Source organism: Gambusia affinis, linkage group LG03, assembly GCF_019740435.1.
Source record: "Gambusia affinis linkage group LG03, SWU_Gaff_1.0, whole genome shotgun sequence".
Taxonomy (NCBI): Eukaryota; Metazoa; Chordata; class Actinopteri; order Cyprinodontiformes; family Poeciliidae; genus Gambusia; species Gambusia affinis.
Genome location: NC_057870.1, coordinates 6,118,140 through 6,136,486, shown reverse-complemented (window position 1 = coordinate 6,136,486; position 18,347 = coordinate 6,118,140). Strand labels below are relative to the sequence as shown.

At 41.2% G+C, this 18,347-nt stretch overlaps 1 protein-coding gene across 5 annotated transcripts in view; it reads left to right on the top strand.

Moving 5' to 3' along the window:
- The window catches only part of arvcfb (ARVCF delta catenin family member b), a 220,842-nt gene that overhangs the window by 72,897 nt on the left and 129,598 nt on the right, over positions 1-18,347 (top strand). For 3 of the 5 annotated variants that reach the window (XM_044111816.1, XM_044111814.1, XM_044111815.1), the window contains 3 exons: positions 5,004-5,095; positions 9,163-9,210; positions 10,686-10,895. In XM_044111816.1, the coding sequence (XP_043967751.1) occupies positions 10,704-10,895 (192 nt within the window). In that variant the 5' untranslated portion in view covers positions 5,004-5,095; positions 9,163-9,210; positions 10,686-10,703. The remainder of the gene's footprint in view (positions 1-5,003; positions 5,096-9,162; positions 9,211-10,685; positions 10,896-18,347) is intronic. The other 2 variants (XM_044111820.1, XM_044111817.1) reach the window with 1 other exon arrangement.

Here is an 18,347-nt window from a genome sequence, read left to right as displayed (position 1 = left end):
GACCCTTTGATCACAGCAATAGGAAATTTCCCTTTGTGTTTCCAGATGCCATATTATCATCCATTTATATAAATGTAACTCTGTTTTATAGGGAGGTGGCTAGATGAGTGGATTTTAAAGTTATCTGCTTTGAAAAATGATGGGAATGCAGTTTGTAATTTATTTTGATCTCAAACTCTCATGCGTTTTCTGACCTTAAAATATGCTAACGATTAGCTTTTGACAACAAGCTATCTTGCTTATTCTAACCATCAGAAGCCCGTATGACTGATGGCATTTTTTTCTCTCTCTCTCTGTGTGAATACAAAGAGGCTCTGACGGCCAAGACGAGGCCTTGATCAGTGCAGCGTCCCCCAGACGCTCAGTTCGTCAGCTCGCTAGCGTAGCCTCGCTCGGCATTCATTATTAATCACAGAATTTCACTGGGGTCCTCCTCTAACAGTGTGGGTTGAAGTGGGATAAATTATGCAATTGTCTGCGTAGCACACAGCAGGTGGTGTATCAGGTGCTGCTATGGAGCACAAATACTGCATAAGGGTTCTGCTTCGTACTGTCACACTACAGAGAAAGGTTTAGCAGCTGCGGTGGCGAGTGCCAACGTTTTCCAGAGGCCGGCGTAAACAATTCTGATTGTAGAGAAGTATTTGAAATACTTTTGTCCATTTGAGGCATTTAAGTTACATTTCTGTGTCCTCATTTACCATTAAAGTACTTTGTTGAATGCAGAACCCTGAAACGGAGCCTTGTTACTGACATTTCCTCCTCAATTGCAGGTCTTCGTTCCATCTCGACCTCCAGTATTTAAGCAATGTGTCGGAAGCATGTAACAACTGGCCTTTTCTCAACACCTCTTTAGCCGCACAAAACCCCTCCCTGCCGCCCAAGTAATCACCATTTACCGCTATTAACCTCGGGTCAGCGCCACGGGATCAGGCAGGAGGTTAAGCAGCGCTAAGCGAGGGCAGCAGACGCATCATTTATTCATTTATCATCACTGACCATCAATCTTCTCATTCCCAGGCCGGCTTTTTGTTGTGCTTGCTGACCTGACGATTACAAAACCATAGCGTCACTTTAAATAGAAATTAAGCAGGAACTAATCAGAGTAATATTGTGGGCTGCGACGGCGGGTCAATATAATCTCCGTTCGGGAGTCATGCAAGGCCTCGGCAGGAATGCACAGAGACGGAGAGAGAGATAACCCATACAGCCGGGCTTAGCTTCGTCTTTGATGTTTGCAGCAGAAACCCGAGCTGTTCACAGCCTATCTGGGCTTCAAGTGAACAGACAAAAATAAAAAAAAATAAAAAATCCATGGAGAAAAGAAGATATCCAGATCACAGATACAGTCAAGCAATGGCTAATGCAGCCTATTTTCTCTCTCTTTTTTTTTTTCTTTCATCACCAATAGGCTTCTGGTCAAGGATAGCAAAATATTCTTCAGGTTCATTATTCAGAAATGTATATTTTACAAAGGCAGTATGTTCTTGTGAAACTTCTGTGAAGTAGTTCGTCTTTTAGATTTTGAGCCAAAGCTTCTGCAGTTGAAAATAAGATTTTTCTTCTTTCATCAAATATCTTACAGCGACGAATATGGAGCGTGGGGAATAATAAAAACTGTATTGCAAACCTGCTGTACCTCTAGGCCACCAGGTGCCTATCTATTACCTACAAGCCAGTTTATTAGACTGATCATACAAATACCAAACCAGCCACTAGATGTGGTGAAGGCAACTTTCTGAAATTCCAGCATCAACACGTGGATTATACTCTGACTCTTTGGTTGCTCGTGTCAGTCTGAGTGGTTCAGAGACTGCAGATGTACTTGGATTTTCACATGCTATCACTGCAGTCTACAAGAAATGCCTTAAAAAAGACAACACATCCAGTGAGAAACGGTAGGAAAAAGGCATACTGGACCGAAATTATAAGAAGTTGGCATTAACTCTAATAGCTACTCATTACAAGAAATGTAAGCTGGAAACTTCTGTTTAAATGTGAAGCAAATTGGTTTCAACAGCAGATGATCACACCGGCTGCTAGAGTGTAGATGTATGACCAGAACTATTTGCTTGATGGTCAGATCAGGCTCAGGCTTTTGTGCAATACATGCAGCATGGAGAAAACCAATTGAGAATGCACAATAGTAAGTTGTGGTAACTTACTTACTATAGTGTAAATAGAGGAGTAGATAGTTTAACCTGTTGAAGAAATATAGTAAGTAAGGTGTACCAATCGCAGCGCACTGAATGCGCATGCAGTTCCGCCTTGCTTCGCTCAAGCAACAGCGATGAGGGGATCCTACCCATCACACATCCCAGATGATTTACACTTGACTCTCTATGGTTACAACAAGCGACAAAGTAGACGTTAAACAAAACCAAGGGATGAGTTACTGCTTAATTAAATGGTGGTCTAAAAATGAAAGCAGTAAAATTGACCCATTTGGACCCATCAGCATCATTTGGACCCCACAGCCCACCTGGGTGTCATTGCTGACCATGACCATGGCGTACCCATCTTCAAAATAATGGCTACTTTCATCAGGACAGTGCAGGACTCAAGCAATCAGCAAATGAGGAGTCTTTTTATCACCCCTGTTGCAAGAATCAAGACACTTCTGAAGGCTGAAGGGAATCCAAAGTGGGTGTGTTACTGTTGAGAAACTAAAAAAAACTACGCAATGTGCTTCTCACATCAACAAACGTTGTAAGATGAACTGCCGATGAACTCAATCATCATCTCGGCTTGAAGCATTTCTTGAGCTGTGAAGCAAAATTTAAGCAGCTGTTATGTCCCATTAAAATGAAAGTATGAACAAACGCCGAGCTGCAAGGGAGAGTGGGAACAGAAGAGTCTGTAGCCATCATCAGTCACATCTTCATGGGGGCGGTCAGTCCAGCGGTTCATCTGGCAGGCCTTGTGTTTCCTCAGTCATCAAAGGGAGAAGAGCCTCTGGACAGGTCTGATTGGATGACGGAGTCATTCATCCCCTGGCATGATTCATCAAACATAATTTGCCCCGTAACATAGAGTAAGGGCCTTTATCTTTTCCCTGTGTTTGTGATGTTTGCATTTCTCAAGTGTTTCAGTGTGAATGTGAAGGTCAGACAGACAAATTGGTTTGCTTTGTGTATCGAGTAAGTGTTGCCTCCTTACTAACAATCAGACATCTGCCTGGGAACCTTCCGGCTCTTTGATACAGTGAGGAACTAATTGCTATTGTCTTGTCTTTTCGGGATGTTAATATCTGGACACTATTTGTTTAAAGTATAAATGATTAAAAACTATTTCTGACATCAGCGTCGTGGTGATGATTCCCATGTTGCAGACTTGTGAAAAAGGTGGCAAATAAGTTTATTTTCTCAAAAATTGTGATCAAGTTTTTCATTAGCTAATACCAGTCACCTACTGCAAGGGCTCCCAAACTTTTGCCTACCAAGGAGAAGAAATGAGAATAAGCATAAACCTTTTATTTACTAATCATTATTTACTCCATATTTGTGTAGCATAAATACTGCCTCATACCTTTGATTCAAATTTGTAGTTTTTTTCCAGCAGTGTCCTCCAAAGCTGGATGGTTCCTTTGGTATTTCTCTTGTCAGAAACTTGTCTATTTGGCTCTTGCTATGCTATGCTCTACTAGCTTGAGAATCAAAGCACCTTGATGAATTTGACTGGAAGCCAATCTTCTCCAGCTCTGAGGGCCCCCGCTACTCCTCTTTGGAAAGCACCCCCCCACACACACACACACACATTTATCGTTGCCCCCCACAAAGATGTGTAAAAAAAGCCTGATCAGTACATTCAAATTAGCTTTTTTTCTCTGTATTCAACAGGAAAAAACTTTCATTTTTTGACTCATCACTGAATGTTGCAGTGGCTGCAGGCCATGCGCTGAGTCAAAAAGACATCCATTAGTTGAAGTGACACAAAAATGATAAAATTTTAGTCGAGGTGCAAGTGAAGTGGAGTTGAAAGGATGACTCATATTATTTAATGTAGGGCTTGTTGGTGAGGTTATAAGCAGCAGGTGTAGCTCAGTAGGTAGTCGGAGTAAAAGCTAATCAGAACCAAAGTGGGTTTCTGCTCTTTTGGAATGAGTCCAGTCTCTCAGTTTCATACTACTTCATGCAAACTCTACTTTTATACACATCAACAACTTCCTGTAGCAACATGCAGTTGTTGATCACGACTCATGACTTTGCAAAAAACCGTGTCTTACATTGCAGATTTGCAAAATTAACCAATTTTGATAGAGCCAAAAGACTTCCTCTTCCCAACTCAAAAATGTTTTACCAAAAAACCTGAATTTTCTGAAATTGGCATGTTTCCATTAGGCAAATTTATTTTTGTAATTCCAATTTGCCCAACTATACGGCGAATGGACACGCAGCTACTGTCAGCTTTCAGTAAGGCATGTAACGCATAACAGAACATGGTTTTCAAGACCTTCAACAGTTCATTTTCCATGCCATTCAATGGGATATTGCTAGGGTGACCAGACGTCCTCTTTTTCCTGGACATGTCCTACTTTTCAGACCTAAAAAAATGTCCGGGGGGAATTTCAAGTCCGGGATTTTGGTGAACTGCCTCAAAACACATTACATAGTGTTACCTCCCCCTGTTGGCGCATGTTTGTCCGCCGATTGTCCGCCGACTTCCTGCTAGCCCATTGCCAATCTACAATTCTGAAACAACACAGTGAAACTGCGTAGGAACCCAATAGCCAGGCTAGCTAGCAGTGTGTTGTCTACAAAAACTTACAAATACACACATAGATAACAGATACATTAGTATAGTGGGTCTTAAAACCAAGAGCCGCTGTATTCATTCAAATGTTGCAGAACAATCTTGACAGTGTCTCATGGAGAGCGTGAACTAGCAGTACATCTTCCGACTATTTATCTCTACGTTACACAAGAGCTTTATGTTAAGTATACGCTGTCAGTGGGCTGGCGGAAAAGTTTTACCAAGTTTTCTTTGTTGTTTTTAATCTGCAGATCTCCAGCGGCAGACCGAACAAACGTCTCGACTCCAGCAGGGCTCCAGCTGTCCTCAGCCTGCCTGTGGTCTGAGGGGACTCGCATCAAAGGTACAGCCCGCTTTTCTCTCTCTGCACCTCGTGCCTTCTTTAATCACATTGTTCAGTTCATCACTGAGGTAATTACATTTCCTTTTTTTTCTTCTTTTTCTTCTCCACTATTTTTAAATTTCTTTGTCTTGCCAGCTCAAGACTTCTCTGTCTTTATCTCTTTGTGGGAGAGCTATTCCTTATTGCTGAAGCACCTCGTAGGATTTGTCTTTCTCCCCCCAATACATTAAAAGTTTAATTTCCTCTAGGGAGTGCACTCTAATTTTAATAATTCACACTTCTGAATCAGGTGAGGGAAACAGATTTTTTCCCCCACAGATTACAGTGTGTTTTAGAGCAGAGTGGCAGAGGACATTTGTTCTGGTCCGGCATATCTAAAGACAGACTCGGCTGCGTAATTAAACGTTTGAAGTCTGTCACCTGTAGTTAGCTGCAACTTGAGAAACTTAATTGCAATTCAGATTTATTCTGTGCTGCAGAGACACTTGTTCTCTTTTTCTTTTTTTATTTTCTTTCGACTCTGCCTTGGAAGTTCGTTTTACAAGAAGTTAGACAGATGGCATGAGCAGTAGCTAAAATACTGACTGATGTGGTTTCATTGCCTTTACTGTGCACACAATGACTTCCTTGTGGCTTCACTTATTTGTCTCCACTTAGAAACTGCAATTACACATATACTTCTTTGAGTCCTGACCCACTTATCCCTCCTACTGTTATGCGTTTGAATTCATTAGCAGTATTAACATTTGAAACAGAAAGGAAAAAACATTTGTATCAGATAGCTTCCTATTGACCTATATGTATTTAACTGCTGTCTCCCTTTTAAGAAAAACAAGGGCATTAATTTGCATTTATAAGTATCTTTTGATGCATGGGTCTGCATGAAGAAAAAGGATTAAATAAAATATGGACGTTAAGCAGGAGCTAAATTTCTATTTTCTCCAGTTACAAACATCACGAGCTATAGAACCTGTTGGATTCAGTATGAAGCAGGGATGATCCATTCCTGAGAGTTAGTGAAACAAGTCACATCCGGTAGTTATCCTTAGTAGTACTAGGTCGACTTACAGGGCGGACGGGAGCAGCGTTTTCATTACAAATGTGTGCAAAACTTTGTCAATTTTCCGATGATGTCGGAAAATTAACACAATTTTGCAAGTGCAGTGTTTCTATTCAATAAGAAATGCAATTAAAATCACACAGGAATAAGATTGTTCATGCAATGTCATTAAAAATCACCATCCTTTACTTCCTGTTGTCTTCTTCTTTGTGGTTTCTGCCAGTGGCAACATCCGATCATCATCATATCACTGATGTGATAAAACGGTCATTAAAAGGGAAAAGCTATTACTTCCTGGAACTATATTGTGTGTTTATTCTGGAATTAGAGGAAAAATCCAAAATGCGTGCATGTGACAAAATGTTTAAAATTTCAAGAGCTGTGAATTCAGTGCGGATGTTTAACATAAGCAAACAGTCTGTTCCTTTCAACCTGCCTACACATAAAATACGCATTATTTTCATCAAAACATAACCGTTACCTGCACTTTCTCATAAAATGACATTTCCCACAAAGAGGTTCATTCATAAACTCATCTCTTTTGGAGATTTCTCATAGAACATAGATGGACACAGCGACAGAGATTTATATCTAGATTTTTCACCGAACCCTTTTCCAGTTTCTTGTGGTTGCCTTTTTATTTCTTTCTCTGTTTATTTATTTTTTTTTACTGCTAGGCTATTTTTAGAGCTGAGCATTTATGCTGAGATGTGTTTACTGCTCAGGAATAAAAGAAAAAGTCTTGCAACAGAAGTGAAGCTCCACACATGAATTATGAGTCCCCCCCTTCCTCCTCTTTTTAATTAAAGATGCTTATGCCATGAGGTGCTGCAATCCAACCCATGTGTTACTGTGGAATTAATAAATCCTTTTTCACTTTCCTACTTTGCTCTTAATTATCCCCTCTTTTTACTGAAGGAACTTCTCATTCTTTAGGAGAGTTTTGGTTTGGGACGTTAGCTCTGGTATTTCAAAAATTATTTTTATTTCTTCTCCATCACTTGAAGTCGATACTAACTGGAGCATGTGTAACCGAGAAGGGGGCTAAATGTGCAGACAGCCTTGGCTTTGTTTTTATCCCCTTTGACCAAGGCTCTTGGCAAACATCTGTTGAGTTGAGGCTTTAAAAATAAAAATAAAAATTAAAAAAAGCTGCGTAGGCGGAGGGGAAATCTTCAGATACGCCTCCTCTTGCATTCCAGGCTATTTTAAGCAGGGCCAGGAGGTGGTGTTTAATGATAAGCTGTGGGGCGTAGCTGACATGCTTGCCATATTATTCCCCCCAATGACTCGGGAAGCAATGGCTCTGTCGCCCCTCGAAGCCGGAGGGGTGTGAATCATTAGAGCCCATGTTCGAGTACGTCCAATCAGCCTGGCTTCTGGAAACTCCACTGATGTCACTTATCTCAAGTATCGGATGACTAACAATACAGACAAGCAGCCTATTCTTATGTGCTCCCCTTAGAAAGCCGAGATACCAACTGGCTGCTGCAAATACACACCGACCTGGAATGTTTTGTGAGATCGACCAGAAAAAAAAAAAAGGGGGGAAAAAAGAGTAACCATCTTTTACATTCAGATGGATGTTTGAGTTTAACTTTCGGAGCACAGTCTCCTTGGCACACAGCACTCCGAATGGAAGAGGCAGAATGGATAAATAAATGATAAGCATGCAACAAACATCAAAGAGGGATTGTGCGCTTCAAAGGGAATAAGGGCTTTGTGCTCAGCAGGTCCCGTAGTAAAGAATTGACTACTTTCCATGTGCACACAGTCTTAGGCGGACACGTCGTGGACCCCGTTTCCAGTCCGGCCTGTTTAAAATTCAAACCGTTCCTTTGACGCTCCCGGCTGAGTCGAGCCATCCGTCCACTATCTTTGTCTCGGTGACATGGTCAGTATGCTATGATACGATGTGCCTGGCCACATAACGTCGTCTTTATAGATTGAGATTTTTACGCCGGACCTGTTGAGCTCTTCTTGTAAAATTGCTCTTTCGTTTTTTTTTTTTTTTAAAGACAAGGACAGAAGGGGATCTAGAGGTTGTGTTCTGTTTAATTCTAAAAATCCCATCTGTAATAATATTTATAAAATAAAAACCGAGGTCAAGGTGGAGCTGGGTGATAAATGTTTATAAAATCACTTATGGCACAATTATTGATATACTGTCTATACTTTGTTGATAAAAAATATATATTTTTTTATAAAAATGGGTCAGATAATTATTGGCACTTTGTCATATGCTTAGTGTTATGTGTGTATCTTGGCATCAATAAGCAGATGGAAACTAGCCTTGAACTATAATCTGGTATAATAACAAGTATTTTGTATTTGTTCATCAATATGCCCTGATGATGAAGTAAATATTTTTTCTTAAAACAGCACTTAAGAGGTTTTTGTAAGAATCGAGGACTAAAACAAATTAGTCCTTGATGTAATGCCGTATTCATCCCCTGGAGAAACTCTGACAATTTTTAGAAAGTTAAACATTAATCTTAAAACCCTTCAGTAACATTTATTATAACCAAAGGATTGTTGAGGGCATCACTGCCCTTACAAAAAAAATCCCATGAAAATCACGTGACTTTCACATGTGATCACATGTTCACACAAATTTTTACATGTGAATGATGTGAATCACATGTGAAAGCACATGTATTCGTGTGATTTTGGAACGTTTCGTGGTAAAATCACGTGATTCACATGTGATTTTCATGGGATATTTTGCTAAATATTGGATTTTTGTAAACTTTTTCTAAGGACCTTTATGTATTATAAAATGTAAACTTATTTACACACACCAAATTTGTCTAATCTTTATAACTTACTTTATGTTTTGTACTTCTCTTTGCTCAGGTAATCGGACACTTGTTCTTTTCACGTTAACTTGCAACTACGTGAAATAGAAAGTTGGAGACATGCTGTCAGATTATTTTCGTTTCAGATATTTTTTAAATGTCTTACCTTTTCTCTCTTCTCTCTGTTCTTCTCCCTCCCCTCCTACCAGCTCTCCATTCTTGGTTTTGGTTCATCACTGTGCTCCATTAAAACTGAGGTGACAGACTGTTTTCTAACACCTGCTTATCTCCTTGGTCCATACTGTTGTGGATTTGTATTTCCAGCCTGCTTTGTTGCTGTGCTGTCAGCCTCCTGATATCATGCCTCCATCAGTAATGGATATCAGTTTGTGTGTGTGTGTGTGTGTGTGATTCTAAACAATGACTGCGGGAAACTTGCATATGTTGAACGTGTGGCCTGTAACGCTGCTTGCGTGTCGGAAAGCGTAATGCCTGTGTGCATGTCTGTAACCAGTGAGAGCGCCGCTCTTCCATGTTGGCTGTTATTGATCATTTGGAGCTGTGACATCATTCCTTTCACCCCTCTTTGCAGCCCAAAAACAAGAATTCTTGCTCTTCCTGAGTGTGTAATGTGCCGTTTCATTTCATTTTGTGTCTGAATTTCATCAGGAGTAAGAGTGTCTTAATGACATGATGGGCTAAAGTTTCTGATGCACAATGTCAGCACCCAGCTGAGCATCCTCATTAATGACTTTGCCTGGCTGATTTGGAGTAGAGGCTTCCATGCAGTTCTCCATGGAGAATAGGATTTAATCATTTGCCCTCAAGTCTTTGGCATTAAAGTAGCCGAATAAATTTGGGGATAAAGGGCACCATGACCTATGACCCCAAATCTTTAGGGTGTTTTCACGTCTGATAGTCCGGTAGAGTCAGTTCGATTGGGGACCAAAATTGCAACATTTATTACATTTCAGCTGGTACGGTTTGCTTTCACTTTACACATCAAATAATCCAAATCCTTTAAAGAACTTGTTCAGCCCTTCACCTGTGGTGGCGCTGCACCAAGAACTACTGAAAGAAATGTCACATTAACCTCTGAGGAAGACACTGAGCACAACTTCCTCGTGCACAAAATGTAAACTAAAATGGAGTAGTGTTATATTTTAGCAGTTGCAGAATTTCTCTTTTGTCTTTGCTAAAAGACCACGAGCCATTTCTCTCGCTAACGCTAGACACAAGTGTTTGTTTTGGTTTTATTCAACCAGAACGCCCTGTGCTTTTGGAGCGGTCTCTTGTTCGCTTGGCATTCACACATGCATTCGAACAGCATCAGAGTTCACTTCAACCAAACAGAAGTGTAGATTTTTAGGCAAACCAGAGTTCACTTTTTTGATCTGTATTCAGAGTTCAATTGCGCATTCACACGTCCCCAAATGAACCAGACTTTCTAGACAAATTAACTAGAGTTCAATGAAAGTGGACTAAATGAGGTCGGTGCACCCTTAGTGTTCCAGTCAACCATATTTTTTCATCATGCTGGAATTTTGTTCAGAACACGCTTAGCTAAATCCTGAATCATCGTTGGCTTCTCCTGGTTTGTGGTTAACTCTCATATTTGACGTTGTGATGTTCAACCTCATGCCACCCATCCAGCCGGCTGGGTCTGGGTGTTTTGTAATGACCTGGTACCCCTCCCTCCCTCTTTCTTTTCCCCATCTGCCTGCAATGGAAGCTTCCATCAACTCTGCACATGGAGGACTATGACGTTCGCTCTGCCGCCAGCATCCTGGCCTCGGTGAAGGAGCAGGAGGAGCGTTTTGAGCAGCTAACCCGAGCCCTAGAGGAGGAGCGCCGCAACGTCACCCTGCAGCTCGAGCGGGCCAATCTGCCACCCAACCCCGCCATCAGTCAGCCACTGGCATGGCAGCAAGTGGTGATGCAGGTAAACGACACCAACATGGTGGTCAACACTCCCGCCACTGTGCCTCCCGCGTCTCCATTTGACTCGTTCAAACCAGCGTTTTGTGCTCATTCGCCGCGCCTCCTCCCTTCTTCCATCTGAGCAAGCTCATCTCCTCTCCCTGTTTGCTCATGGTCATCACTTTTCCATGATTGCAGGGATTCTGTAATCTCTGTTTAATTTCCCAGTGATTTGGGACACTTGTTCTCATTGTCTGAACCTGCTGTCCCGGATGTTGTGCAATAATCTCCTCTGTGGTGACTCATCTTTAAAAAGGGAGCTGATGAGATTCAACCTTTCATTTTGTCTCCCTTCACCTCCCCAATCTTCGCCACCTCGCTCCCTCCCGTCTTATCTTCTCTCGCCCACCGGTCTCAGAAGCTGCCTGGCGGTGCTCTGTAGTGGATGTGGCCTTTTTTCTGACAGCTGAAAGCGTCTTCCAGGCATTATGAGTCGAACCAGGGCTTGTATCCTCCTTTCAGTTGTGCCTACAATGCAGCTTACCACTATCAAGATGTGAATGTGTGAATGATTAAATGCAATGAAAAGGGCTTTGGAGTCCTTGGGCTTGCTAATGCGCTATACAAATTAAGGCCAATTACCATTTGGAGATCTAACTGAACCCTTAACTGAATAGAAAGTGCTTAAAACAATCCCTTCTAACCATTTATATTGTAAGCAAACCTAAACTCAAGCATTGTTAGTGTTTTCTTTCGCTTTTGAAGGACCTGCCAACATTATATTGATTTCTTGAAAGAAACCCGGTGGTCGTACAGACATTCTCCCCATCAGTTCAGCAATGTTTTGCCTTTTTAATGAGAAGAGAAATTCTCGTCAATGATTTCTATGTGGTTGTGTTCCAGTGCCCTTCATAATTATATTAACATTTTTATATAATCCTTCTCTTACACGAGGAGGTCTGACTGCTCTACCAACCTTTAGATGCTTCACTGAATGACTAACATGACATGTTTTACCCAAAAAGTCTGAGGAGACACAATGGTTCTATGTTCAGTGAGCAAAGATGAATAATAAGACAGATTTTAGGTAGGTTTCTAATGCTAGGTAATGATGTCATCAGTTTTCAAATTTGTAAATGGTATTCTGACCTATAAATAATTTTACTCTATATTTTAAACAAAATATAAAATATGAGCAAGAACTAGTTCATGTTGGAGCAATGAACTTTGTTCAGAATACTTAGTGGATGAGCTGTGAACACAAATTGATTAATTTCAACTTAAGTAAAGTATGTTTAGAACTTGTCAGGATCTTACTGGGACATTGTGATTAGTTAGTGTCAGGGCCTGGAGTCAAGGCCAGTTCTTCCGAGACAGAGGCCAAGACTGGTCCTACCAAGACCAAAGTTAAATGTTTATAGTTCAACAAATATTTCATCACATTGTTTTTTGATTGTACACTACAAAATGCAAAGTGTAATTCCAAAACGAATAATTACTCAAGCAAAACTGCTTCTTGTTATTAGACTAATAACTGTCATATTGATGTAATATTCAAGTTTCTAGACGCAGCCACACTATCAAGCCATGCAATCTCTAAGCTGAATTCATCAGCTTACATTTCATAATGGTTGTATGACATAGAAAAAAATACAACCAATGAGAGCAATAAAGATGTCATATCAAGGCATAGAGTCAAAGTCAGTTCTTAGCCCAAGAACAGGAAAAAGCCCTCCACCACCCCTGGTTAGTTTATCATAATTTTCCATGTCAGCCATCTTTGAATTTTGGGATTCCCTGCAACATCACGTAACGCAACAGACATGGTATTCTGGCAAACATCTCTGAACCCTCACCACTTGTAAATTAGGACGCCAACTTGTGTAATTGGCACCGCTGATGAAACTCGTTTTTACTTCCGTGTGAAATGTCTCGATCAGAAATTAAACTAATTCGAAACCAATTTGGTGTCAAGGCAGGTGGGCGGGGGGGTGTGTGTCCAAGAGGCGATACGTGCCGTGAGAACCCGTTCTACTCGACATACGCACGAGGGGATGAAAATGCATCAGGTTGTTCCCTTCATCTCTGCCTTCTCCTCGCTCAGCTTTCACCACACACTCTCATACAATCCTGAGGCGGAATGATGGATTAAAGCCGACCGTGGATCGCTAACTGAGGGTTTAGATTCACAACCCCAGTGCCAGACTCAATGAGGTCTGACATTACTTAAAGCTGGGGTCATGGAGGAAAAGACTGGAGTAAGTCTGATTAGTAAAATGAGATGAAAGTAGACAACTAATGAGCGTGATAAGGCACTGATCTAGATAGAACTCCTCTACAGGGCACTGAGCTCTGAAAGGACCAGGCCTAAACATTGCTGGGCAGCTAACACTTTTATCTGCCTTTATCATTATTATCAGCTCATTAACACAGGCGGCTGAGTGTGCAGCAAATAAACACGAGCCCAATTATCGTTAGCTCGTGTTAGATGGAGGCTTTCAACATATTGTTACATACTGCATTGAACACAAGACATTTTTTCTTTTCATTCTCTATTCTGGTTAGTTTCTGTTGAGTCATAGTACTAAACAGCACTCTAATGATACAAAAGATGATATTGTGATGGTCTGACATTGTCACAGAGTGAGCGGGAATGCATAGCATTTATGTCTTTCAAAAGGATTTATACAGAGTATTTTGGAGGGATTATGTGGCAGGTCAACACAAATTACAGTATAATTGCAATGGGAAAGGAGAGTGATAGACATTTTTTTAAAAGTCTGAAAAAGTTTAGTGTGCATTTGTTCTTAGTTGTCTTTACTCTGACACTTCAAATTAAAAATCCAATCCAGATCTTACAAAACATGACCGTCCACCCAAACGGGGATGTTGAATAAGGGAGAACAGCTCAAAGAAGACACTATAGAGACTCATGATAATCTGGCTTAGCTGCAGAGATGTAAGAATGTGGTGACAGCTTGTAAAGTTGGCCATTTTGGAATGATGGCAAGAAGAAAGCTTTTGTTTGGCTTACAGTTTGAAAAGGCATGTGTACTTGGTAACTATATGAGAAGATGCTTTGGTCAAATGAGGTTAAAACTGAAGCTCTGACCCAAACATAAAGACCAGTGGAAGATTGATCTGCATCACCTTGAAGCCACCATGAAGCATGGTGGTTGCATCATCCTGCTGTGGGGAGGCCTACTGGTAGTAGGGACAAGAAAACTGCAGGGAGATAAATAGAGGAAAATCTGTTGGATGTTGCAAAAGTCTTGAGTCTCGATTGAGGTTCTTCTTCCAGCAGGATAATGAACCTAAGCATACAACCACAGCTACCACTGAATGGTTTGAATTAAACCCTATTCATATCTTAGAAAGTCCTCCATGAATCAGTTGAAACACTTTACAGCATATAAGCTCCATACAATGTGACTAAGCTGAAGCTATCTTGGTAGGAAAAATGTCAAATGACATTGAGGATAGCTGGTAGAAACACAACAGAAGACTTGAAGCTGTGATTGCATTGAAATATAGTCCTACACAGTATTGACTTATTAGAAAAGACAGATGAACATCACAATTTTGATTTGTATACTATGTATACTTAGAAAAAATCTGATTCTTTCTTTCTTTGGTCTGACCCATGAAATCACATTAATTGTAGTTTCTGGTTGTAACATGATGAAATGTGGAAAAGCTGAAGGGGCACAAAAATGCAGCTTTACACAACGCTGCATTTTACAGTGCGTCAAGTGGAGATAATGTGTTGCCATCTGATGCTGAATTTGGGTTTCAGAATAAGTTCATTTCATTAGGGAATTAAGAGGTGTCGACAATTTCTCTGCACTAAAGAGCATGATGGATTTCTGCTCCAGTTTCTAGCAGAACGCCAATCCTCATTCACCTTGACATAACACTTTATGAATACCCATCGAGGAGGAGAATTACTGTTTATTCTTCACCATTCAAGAAGGATCGTCAGGACAATGCTGTCGGAGAGTCCATTAGCTTGTCTGATGAAATTACTTGTGTAGACTCAGTGACATGGAATGATACGCCTTAGAATCTCAATCCATTGACGTCCCCCAACATGTGATCACTCACACACTGAGATCGCGCCCTTTTGTTGCTTAATATGACTCTGCCCATAGTAATTGATTTTAGCCAGAAGGAGCATTGTGATCAAGGCTATGAAAGGTCAAGTGTTGACTGGTGACCGTGTTTGGACAAAAGCAGGCAGCGCTCAGAAAATCATGTCTGTGTGGCACTAGAAGAGTAGGCGACCTCATTCCACATGCTGGACTGCTTATCTATCTGACTGTGGCTGCTGCCCAACACATACAAAGATACCATCTTGAGATTCTTAGAAAACGTGGGGATAATTTGTTGCTCCATGGGTGTCATAAAATGTAGATGCCTTGGTCTCTTATGGTCTGTTTAATGGGCTGCTGGTAGAGGCACATTGTGCCCTTGGTCCAATGTTATGAGGAGTTTTCAAAGGTTCTGAGCTTTACAGACTAGGAACAGTGCAGCCTTTGATCTGCGCTGAAGATGTACAAGCCTTGGCTCTGCAATGGCAACCAGCAATCGCTCAAGCCTCCCTCCCTTCCGCCACCCACTTCCATCCATACAACAAGTCCCCTCCCACCACAAAGTCCTGTCTAGGAACAATGGATACAAAAGGCTGTGGATGCTATAGCGACAGAAGATCTGTCCTTCCAATGCCAGAGCCTGGGAGCTGCTGTACCCTCGTAAATCACCTGCCTAACAATGAGCTTTAGTTTTTAGCTGACCCCCTCCCTCAGTCGTCTCCTGTCTTCTCCATCAACAACTTTCTTGCCTCCTATAACCCCCTAGTCACATTGTTACGAAAATGTCCCCTTTGTTTATTGTTGTATCGCTCACTGTTCCCATATCCCTCCAACAACACTTTCCCCTTGTTATAAACCAGCTTGCGGAAGTCATGCCAACAGTTTCTTGCAGTAAAATAGGCTGCTTATTGCTCCTGTTTGTGTCAAATTATTTCTCACCGTAGTTCAAACCTACTACAACCCTTAGGAAGCATCGTTGAACAAGGAAAGACTTGTGTTAGTCTGCAAAGATGGATGCACCTGAGAAAAACTGAGATTTATTGTAGGGTGGTTTGTCTATTAATTCGTTGGTGGACTAGTTTCTTCCCACAGCTCAATAAATTAGTGGTTCTTAAAAGCCCACTTGTACATGTTGTAATGTGCAGTGACAGTACCTCCTAGGCCAGGGTTTTTTTAGACTTGAGGAAAAACTAAACCAGAAAAAGTAACTGCAAAAATTTAGCCCACTTGACCGATGCTGGAGGCAAAACTGGTAAATTTTTTTTGTTTTGTTTTTCAGTACCTAAAGCTATGGTCAATAGGAAGAAGGTCTGGGCCAAGCAAAGTAAAAAGAGCAAAGTATGATCATAATTATTTATTATGGTCATACAATGCTGAATGCTAATGCAGCATTCAGTCCACCTGGGCTAGCATGTAGGGAATGTGGGCAATTGCTTGCCCACTGTCTCTTTACAGCAATCCCTCATATTGAGCATGCACAAAACAGCAGTGGAATAGAAACTTTCCCTTTTAACAGGTAGAAACCTCCGGCAAGTGCAGCAGGAAAACATAAATTGAAAGAGAAGATGGAAAGAAAATCCATCTTTATTGTTTATACTCCTCTAAAGAAGCCCAAACATTCATCCATCAAATCAGATCTTGTCCTAATGATGATTTACTGTCATGCCATTTCGTCACAACTGCTTAAACCTATTATAATCTGTAAAAACATAAGCAGTAACAGTAGCTGCATGTTTTTCCTTTACGAGAATCTCTTTATGCACCAAACTAGTCGATCAGTCGTGTTTAACTGGTCAAGGGCATCGCCTCAAGCTCAAACTTACAAACAGAAAGGAAGATTGCTAATGTTTTTAAAGGACGGCCCTGATAGTTTGAGTTTAAACTATAGCACATCTGTTAAAAATAACGTCCTCCCTCACAAGACCTCAGTGCCATCTGAGGAATGTGACCTGACCCTTTTCAATGTCCGGCAGGATCGCTAAACAAGTCTGGATGAAGAAAACAAAAGTCAATTGAAAACAGTCCCACAACTTTAATCGTTGGGCTAGAGGTGTTCTTCAAAGCACTGTATTAATTAGCCCCATGAGTTTAACATATCTGTGTGACATTTTTACAGCGTGAATTACAAGCCTGTAAACGGTGAACAAAATGAGAAACAGAAGCATCAGTGCGGCTTGTTTTGGCTCTTCTTTCCATGGGTAAACTTGCACCTACTGAGCTGTAATACCAGATCCTGAGAAAGCAAACAAGACTTGTATGAAAAACAAGCGTTTTTCATTTTACCCCAGTGTTCACTTTGCTGGAGTTCATCTTGAAGCAAATACTACTTTAAATCCAGGTTTCTGGTAAATTCCAGCAGTCATGTAATCCAGGGAGCAGTTCTAATTAGAAAATACGGATGGATGTTTGTTTGGATGCCTGAGGCCAGATTCTTCATTTAAGGAACTTCCAACAGGCAGGTAAACTTACTAATGGAAAACAAAAATCCCCATTAGACCCTCAGCAGAGGCAACCTTGACTCTCTCCTCGATCATTTCTGAGCAGAATTAGCTCGCATTCCTGACTCCTTTTATTGGTAACAGAAAGGATCCTTTTGGGATTTGCTGCTTTTTCTAAATTATCACATCTCCTCCCACGAGCAGTAAAGATATCATCAGCATGCATGCTTTTAGCAGCAGAGGTGTTTTTGCAGAAGCAGGGGTCCGCTGTTAGCTTTCACATTAGAGATGCAGAGACTAAACCACCTCTTGGCTTCGCACTCTGGGGGGGACTGACCTCGTTGAGGTCCGGACTTGCTTTAGGCCGAGCCGCATCTTGACAGCTCGTTACAAGGCTGTGCATCGCAGAGCCTGGAATTAACTGACCTTTGGTGTTTTATGTAACAGGGTAGCACACATGCAGTACATGCAATCTTCAAATCACACAGCTGGTCTTAAGCCGAGCCAGGTTGTAGGGTCTTCTTTATAGACTAGCACTGTGTTTCCCAACCCTGGTCCTCAAGGCACACTGCCTGGCATGTTTTAGGTATTTTCTTGCTTCAGTCCAGCTGATTTCAATTGATGATTGATTAACAGGCGTTTGTTGAACTGCAATCAGATGAATCAGGCACAATAAAGCAGGGAAACCTCTAAAACATGTAGGACATTGTGTCTTGAGGACCAGGGTTGGGAAACACTGGACTAGCACATTTCAAAAGAGCAGTGTGCTAAAAAAAATCCCAGCTTCAGACAAAATCTTTGCAGAAGAAACAAGGACCTACAGGAGCTTGCAGAAATATTCATGCCCCATAAACTTTTGCATATCTTCTACATTACAATCACAAACCTTGACCCACTGAGTTAATCGTCTAACGACCGATTATCTATACAATGGATGAGTAGAAA